The 8,520-nt window shown below is 44.9% G+C and overlaps 1 protein-coding gene across 1 annotated transcript; it reads right to left on the reverse strand.

Annotated features, from left to right (window-relative positions):
* Positions 1-211: 211 nt before the first annotated feature.
* LOC119335217 (transcription factor RHD6-like) lies at positions 212-1,543 on the reverse strand. The gene is made up of 3 exons (XM_037607376.1): positions 829-1,543; positions 597-728; positions 212-496 (listed from the first exon to the last, which is right to left on the reverse strand). The coding sequence occupies exons 1-3, from the start codon at positions 1,450-1,452 to the stop codon at positions 374-376; spliced, it is 879 nt and encodes a 292-aa protein (XP_037463273.1). The 5' UTR covers positions 1,453-1,543; the 3' UTR covers positions 212-373.
* Positions 1,544-8,520: the final 6,977 nt, after the last annotated feature.

The following is an 8,520-nucleotide window of genomic DNA, read 5'->3' on the forward strand; positions in this document are numbered from 1 at the left end:
GACAGTAGTAGATTATGTGGATGTTTCTAATTGTTGTGGCCTTGTTTTGTTTTGTTTTGTTTCTTTTGGTGTTTAGAGACTTGGATTTGGTTCACGTTGGCTGTGTCCATCTTATAGTGCAGAGGCGGGATTTTCTCCTTTTTTTTTGAAAGAAACTAGTAACGATGAAGTACTGAGCACAACGTTTATTGATCGAGTGCACGCCGTCATTAACCAATTAGTAGAGCTTACTGTGGCTACTATGGTGAGTACAGTACATAGCAAGATGAGAAGATTAGGGAATGGGACAGCAACATAGAAAGAGGATAGAGCAGAGAGCGACTCTCTGAATTCTGGGAGAATGTATATGTAGTGGTGATGTATCGGTTCGCTGTTAGCTCCACTGACGAAGCTGCTGCGACGACGAGAGGATGATGGCGTCGAGTGCCGCCTTCACCTGGGAGATCTCCGGCGCCTCGCCTCCCTGAGCAGGCCAGAATGCGTCCGTCTCGAGCACCTGACATCATTTGTTTGTTAGCTACAATTAGACAAGTGCCGGCTAAGAAACGAGGCCGAAAACGCCGAATTGACATTGCTGAACCGATTAATGTCTGTACCGTAAGCTGGAGCTGCATGAACTTGACGTAAGTGATGGCCTTGTCGAGCATGGTGACCATGTCCACCTTGTTGCCGTTGGGCACCAGCTCCTGCAGGACTCTCAGACGCTCCCCGATCCGCTCACGACGAGTCTGTAGCCCACAGTAATTCAGTAAACCTTGTCAGTTCACCGAGAATTGAGGTTGAGCTCCCTTAATTGCGATGGTTCGGGACGAAACTCCATGAGCGTACCTTGGCTGCATCGCTTTGAGGGTCCTTGGCCGAACTGGTGGGCGCGGACGTTTTGCTAGGCTTGACTGCTGATTTCCTATCGCCGCCGCACTGCTTCTTGGGAAGGGTAGTGCTTTCTTGCTCCGTGCCCTGCTGTGCCTCCGCGTGCGCACGAGGCCGCTTGTGCGAAGGGGACGCCGCCGTGCGGCCGTTGCCGCCGCAGCCCTCGAAGCTGAAGCTTCCTGCCAGCGCGGTTGCCGCAGCTGCCGTTGACGGGCTGTAGCTCAGCTGGTCCGCGGCGTCCATCCACGTGGCAGCGGGGTAGTTGTCCTCACCCTGGTTGTCGAAGGTGAGCACCGAGGAGGAGGCCGAAGAAGACGACAGGCGGCCAGCTGGGTTCGTCCAGCCGACGTCGTGGCCCCCGAACGCGTTGACGCTGCCCGGCGCCTCGGCGCCAAGATTGCCGGTCGGCGGCAACTCCCATCCGTGGGCGTGGCTACCGAGCAAGCATTCCTCCTCGAGGAGATGGGAGTGGTGATCGTACCCGTAGCCGAACCCGACGCCACCGGCGTCCATGAACGCGGGCACACCGTCACCGACGAAGCCATCGTAGCAGAACGTGGCTGGCTGACCCACTAGAGCCATGGCGGCGGCAACGACGATGACGAACAAGAGCAAAGTAAGCAAGTTACTCTAGTGCTAGTGTATCATGCAGCGACACGTGAGTACACACGAGAATAGGAGAGGAACTAAGCTTCTGTGATTTGGCAAGGTATTCCTGGGCACAAGCTTATATAGCGGAGCTCTGCGACGACACCCACATGGCCACTGGGGCAGACGGCGATTAAACAAGCGCCTGCCATGGAGGCATTAGCATGGCCGGATTATAGAAATGCACTTGCATTTAATGTCCGCAATTGGTTATGAGATTCTGGCATTGCTCTCCGTATGATCGACGATCCAGCATTCCCAGATTCACATATACAGCTTTCCCAGATGCACGCGCTAGCTGGTTCAGGACTTCGGAGCAAAGATCGGCGGTATGATGACCAATTCGAGCATCACAACAAATGCTTTTCGAAAAGAATTGGCTTGCGAATCCTTGCCTTTTTCTTCCCTTTTTAGGCCCAGTTTGAAACAAAGGAATTGCTATCCTATACCATTTGAAATTCCTATGAAGGCTATCTCATCGGAATTTTGGAGGAAATCAAACATGAGGTTTAACCTTATGTTTTCTTCTCATCATGTCCAGGTTTTCTGTGTTTTTTCAGCATGATTTCCAAACGACAGTTATGCAGTTTTCGTGGCTAGTTCAAATAGGAATTCAGGATACATGACATCTCAATTCATGTGTCCTATCCCAGCATTTTGAATTCCTATGCTCCAAACGGGACCTTATTGAAAGACTTGAAATCCAGACGATGAAGTTTGGATTGACGAATTCTCCCATCCAAGTGACGCAAATTTTCTATACTTTTAATTCATTTTGCATACACGGACAACATCATCTTCTTGATTTGGGTCGGAGCTTCACGTTAGCTCTCAGATGGTTGGATTTTTTATGTCGTTACCAGCCCACCAAGTTTTAAGTCTTAGACTTAGCATCATAGGGATAGGATGTGCGTGCTTTCGTTCATAAGGATGAATGCATGTGCATGTATGTAAGCATCTGTGATTGTACTGTGTTTAGAAACAAAACTTGGTGAAAGGTTCTCGCTCGGGATGCAAATTCTCTGCAGTAACGGTAGCTTTTATGTAGACCCAGCCCTACATGCCATTTGCAAAACTGCACCGTGCAGTTCTTTTTTTCTAGAATACACACGCTATGCATTAAAGAAGGAGAGGGGGGAAAGAGCCCCATCCACCAGAGTTTTAACAAGTTTTACATACTGTTACACGCGGGTAAACAGCCCAAGCCCTACCAAGCCCCACCCCAGCCGCCCTGGTCTAACTATTCGCGGCATCCCACCTAGACAACACATACAGGAAATGGGCCATGTCATTCTTGAACATGCCGGCTCGCGACCAGGGCGAGTGATGGCTCCGGCCTCCGTGTAGTTTACCCCTCCATCTTCTGCACTTTGCACAGCTGTAATGTTTGGGTTTTCACAGCCAAGCCAGGAACGTCAAGGGCGGATTAGCATCCTAATGGCATACAAAATTACGGGGATAAGATCATGATGCTCACAGATCCCTTCGACTAGCGTAATTTACATGTGTTGATCACCTGGCTTTGATACGGGCTAAGATATGTAGGCAGTTGCTTGCACCTTGGCATCTGCGTCTGCATTTTCTGTCTATTCCTCTTTTTTTTCTCCATACGATGCCCACGCTGATAATTAATACACATGTCTAGCGGGCATGGCGATCAATGCGGTTCATATTCTAACAAGATTGTCCGCCCGTCAATTAATTCCAACATTCTTTTATATCAATATATAATAAAATAAAAAAAATCTAAAGTAACAATTTTTTTCAAGAAATTTTCAATCTATTCATCTTCAATAATAGCAGCACAAAGAACAATAGAGATAATAAAAATTGAACAATGCTAACGTTCACACGTGTGGTGGAAGCCAAACCTGCCCACACGCCCTATAACATACAGACTGCGCCACATCACCGCATGTATGCATGTGAGAATCTTTTTGGATTTTCAGTTTTTAAAATGTTTTATCTCTTAAATGAAAAATCCGGTTGAAGATCCCTTTTCACCATTAAATCCCTCGTGACGAGATCTTCGAAACTTGATCTCATATCAATATATTTCGACGAATTGTTTTGGGGGTTAAAAGTTGCCATATCTATTGCATATGAATTGTCATGATGTTTACACTGAAGTTATCATGATATGTTTCAGCTATTTTCTTCTACTATTAAAAGTAAATGTTGACATATTATAAAACATGAAATTAAGAAACTAGACTTGCTATGAACCATAAACTAAAATTGCCATGATACATGCACTTCAAATTGCCATGGTTCATACAAAAAATAATTTTCATGGTCAAAGTACTGTAATTGCCATCATAAAAAAACTACAATTGCGATGCTCTACAAACTAAACTTTCCACATGGCAACTTTTGTTTAAGCACTATAGCAACTACAGTGTAAACATCATGGCAACTTTTGGGCAATTTTTTTTTCGTCGAAACATATTAACATGGGTCTAGTTTTGAAGATCTCGTCGAGACGGATTTAACGGTGAAAACGGATTTTTAATTCGATTTTTTAATTAGAAGATAAAACATTTTTAAGCCGAAAACCAAAAAGATTCCTGCTGATGTCATATGTTCATACGTGGCAAAATGAATGGTGATGAAGGCGTGTGGGCAATGTGCAAGATGCCACACGTGTGGGCGTTAGTTTTTTCGTAAAAATTACAACATGTTCGTGGACCACCGAGCGACGACTACAAGCACTAGAGCGAGCCAAAGACGCGCCGCCGTCATCGCCCCTCCCTCACCGGAGCCAGGCAAACCTTGTTGTAGTAGATAGTCGGGAAGTCATCGTGCTAAGGCCTAATAGAACCAGCGCACCAAAGTAGCAACCATCACAGATGAAGAAAGTCGTAGATCGGAAGGATCAAACATGTAAACACCTAAACGAATACAAACGAAAACAAGATCCAAGTAGATCCACGAAGACCAGCACCGACCGAAACCCGCAAGATCCGACAGAGACAAATCTCCACACGCCCTCCAATGATGCTAGACGCACCATCAAAACGGGGATAGAACATGGAAGACATTATTTCTAATAAGGAACATCACCGCCGCCACACAGTCCCAACCAAGACGCTGAATCTAATAAGAACGAGAACAGGGTCCCTCCCACTGGCGGGGGCCCGAGATCCTTTACACCTTCATGGCCTATAGGGCAACGGAGATGGGACGGACTGGCGCCGCCGCCGACGGGAGGAGAAGAGCTTTTCTTGTGGAGGATGAAAGAGATCTGATTAGACGCATTTGTCTAAAGTAACATTCGACTACTCCTACTTCCAATGGGCCCTCAAATGTCCGAGCTAACCGGCACCCCTCATATCCAGCCCTAATATGTCCCGGATATGGGGTGGCTCGGGCATGATTGGGCGCGTCTATCACGTCGGATCTGGACCACACAGGGGCCCCTGACCCCACATATATTCGTCTCCATCCGCTCCCCAGACCAAACTCTAGCCACTTCACTCCACTCAATTCCACTCCACTCCGCCACCCAAGCTCCCGTCCAGCGATATCCGACCTCTCTGGCATGGCAGGCTGCAGATTCAAGTCCCACACCTCCAAAGCCATTGACGTCGAGCTTCCCACGTGGCCCTGAGGAGGAGATAACCTTCCGGCTTGCGCTCCGCCGCTCCAGGGAGGAGGCCGCCCGACGACAACACTTGGACTTCTTCCGCCGAGAATCCATTGCATCCGGCCAAATGGCGCATGGATCCACCGCTAGGGGTGTCGTCACCGCGTCACCGGAGGCGGTGCGGTCTGTCTGGCGTCTGAAGGTGGTGGCCGATGCGCAACCCCACCGTTGGCGCGCTGAGGTGGAGGTAAATGCATAGGCATCATCTGACATAAACATGACACAGTGTTGTCTATTATGCAACTTTATTCTTGTAGACTCGTGTTGGGCTTTCAAGCGCAGAGGTTCATAGGACAGTAGCAATTTTCTATCAAGTGGATGACCTAAAGTTTATCAATCCATGGGAGGCGTAGGATGAAGATGGCCTCTCTCAAACAACCCTGCAACCAAATACAAGATATCTCTTGTGTCCCCAACACACCCAATACAATCGCAAATTATATAGGTGCACTAGTTTGGCGAAGAGATGGTGATAAAAGTATAGTAATGATAGTATATATTGATTTTTGTGATAGGAACAATAAAAAACAGCAAGGTAGCAATTGATAAAACGGAGCAGAAACGGTATTGCAATGCTTGAAAATGACGCCTAGGGTCCGTACTTTCGCTAGTGCAATCTCTCAACAATGCTAATATAATTGGATCACATAACCATCCCTCAACGTGCAACAAAGATTCACTCCAAAGTTCTTATCTAGTGGAGAACATAAGAAGAAATTGTTTGTAACTATTCTTTTCGATCGATCTATCCAAGAGTTCGTACTAAAATAACACCAAAGCAAATTTAGATTCATAGTACTCAATCCAACACAAAGAACCTCATGGAGTGCCCCAAGATTTCTACTGGAGAAACAAAGACAAGAACGCGCATCAACCCCTATGCATAGGTTGCCCCAATGTCACCTCAGGAATCCGCGAGTTGAGTGCCAAAATATATATCAATTGAATAAATACGATACCTCATTGTCACCACGGGTATTCATAGAAAGACATACATCATGTGTTCTCAAATCCATAAAAGTATTCAATCCGATAAAACAAATCTCAAAGGAAAACTCAATTCATCACAAGATAGAGAGGGGAAAACACCATATGATCCGACTATATTAACAAAGCCCGCGATACATCAAGATCGTGACATCTCAAGAAAACGAGAGAGAGAGAGAGAGAGAGAGAGGGAGAGAGGGAGAGAGAGAGATTAAATACATAGTTACTGGTACAAACCCTCAGCCCCGAGGGTGGACTACTCCCTCCTCATCATGGAGACCATAGGGATGATGAAGATGGCCTCCAGTGATGATCTCCCCCTCCGGCGGAGTGCCGGAGGGGGGTCTAGATTGGTTTTCGTGGATACAGAGGCTTGAGGTGGCGGAATTTCCGATCTACGGTCTCTGCGAGGGTTTTTGGAATATTTGACAATTTATAGGGCGAAGAGGGGGTGCGGGAGGCCACCGAGGTGGGCACAACCCACCGGGGCATGCCTGGGGGCCCAGGCGCACCCTGGTGGGTTGTGCCCCCCTCGGGGCACCCCCCAGGTGCTGCTCTAGCCCATTGGATGTTTTCTGGTCCATACATAATCCACAAAAAAGTTTCGCGGTGTTTGGACTCCGTTTGATATTGATTTCCTGCGATGTAAAAAACAAGCAAAAAATACAACAACTGGCACTGGGCACTGGGTCAATAGGTTAGTCCCAAAAAATGATATAAAGTTGCTATAAATGATTGTAAAACATCCGAGAATGATAATATAACAACATGAATACTTCATAAATTATAGATACGCTGGAGACGTACCAGCATCCCCAAGCTTAATTCCTACTCGTCCTCTAGTAGGTAAATGCTTAAAGAAATAATTTATGAAGTGTGAATGCTAGCAAAGTGCATAAGTTTGATCAATATAATTTCAATCACTTTCCTTAGCATCATAACAGCAACTCTTTCTCATAAAACTCATCATGACAAAGTAGCAACCAATTCACATGTTAAGGTTCAAACAGTGAATTCTCTTGAAACTCAACAACCTATATTCTTAGTCACCAAACAATTGCAATTCAACTTATTCAACAGAGTCTAAGTAAGAGCTCCACATACTCAACCATCAGATAGTCTTCTATGATTGCTAACACTCACCGCCTACACATGAGCAAAACGTTTCAACCGGTCACATAGAAAGATATGGGCTTATAATTTCGCCTCCCAATATATTCACCTCAAGGGTGATGTCAACAATAATAACTCATGCTACCCATATCCAACTGGATATATGTGCCTAGATCTTTCCTCACCACATGATGCTTGCCAAAAGAGAAAAATAAAAAGGAATAAAAAGAAAAAACTTTGACTCTTGCATGAAAGTAAATACATAAAAGTAAAAGGTAGGCCATTCGTAGAGGGAAGCAGAGGTTGCCATGCGCTTTTTGTTTGTATGCTCAATCCCTTAGTGCAAAAGAACATCACGTTATATTGCCCCTTATGATAGCAACCTTTACTATGCAGTCTGTCGCTTTTATTCTTTGCCATCACAAGTTCGTACAATGCTCAATTTTCTTTTACACTAAATGATCTAACACTTATAGAATAAATTTTTATTGTCTTATTGCACCGATGACAACTTACTTGAAGGATATTACTCAATCCTCAGGTAGGCATGGTGGACTCTTGAGAATAATATTTTGGTTTAAGGGTTTTTGGATGCACAAGTAGTATCTCTACTTGGTGCGGAATTTTTGGCTAGCAAATATGGGGGGCAAGCACCACATGTTGAAGGATCTATGACAATATAACTTCTATGTGAATATGAACAAACATAAATCATTACGTTGTCTTCCTTGTCCAACGTCAACAATTTTGGCATATAATATTTTGATGGGGGCTCACAATCACAAAAGATTTCCAAGATAGTGTATTTGCATGTGAAAGTTCTCTTCCTTCTACTAATCATTCATGAATTACTTGTATGACCAATATTGTGACTGTCAAGCTTCAAGAGATTTCACTTTCTAAACCCAATGTGAAGCAACCACTAGGCATGATATGAACATACAATTTCAACTTCATGATATTCAATTCATTCAACAATTTACTCATAGGATATAAGTGAAGCACAAGAGTAAATGACAAACTACTCCAAAAAGATATAAGTGAAGATCAAGCGAGTAGTTAAGCAAATGGGTAGCCAATTGTGGATTCTCTCTTATTTAAAAACTTTCAAACCTAAGTATTTTATATAACTCATGTGAAGAAGCAAAAACTTAGGCTCAATCAATACTAACTGATAATTGTTGAAGAAGAAAGGTGAGATGCCTACCGGGGCATCCCCAATATTAGATGCTTGAGACTTCTTGGAATATTAGCTT

This window comes from Triticum dicoccoides, chromosome 7B, assembly GCF_002162155.2.
Source record: "Triticum dicoccoides isolate Atlit2015 ecotype Zavitan chromosome 7B, WEW_v2.0, whole genome shotgun sequence".
NCBI lineage: Eukaryota > Viridiplantae > Streptophyta > Magnoliopsida > Poales > Poaceae > Triticum > Triticum dicoccoides.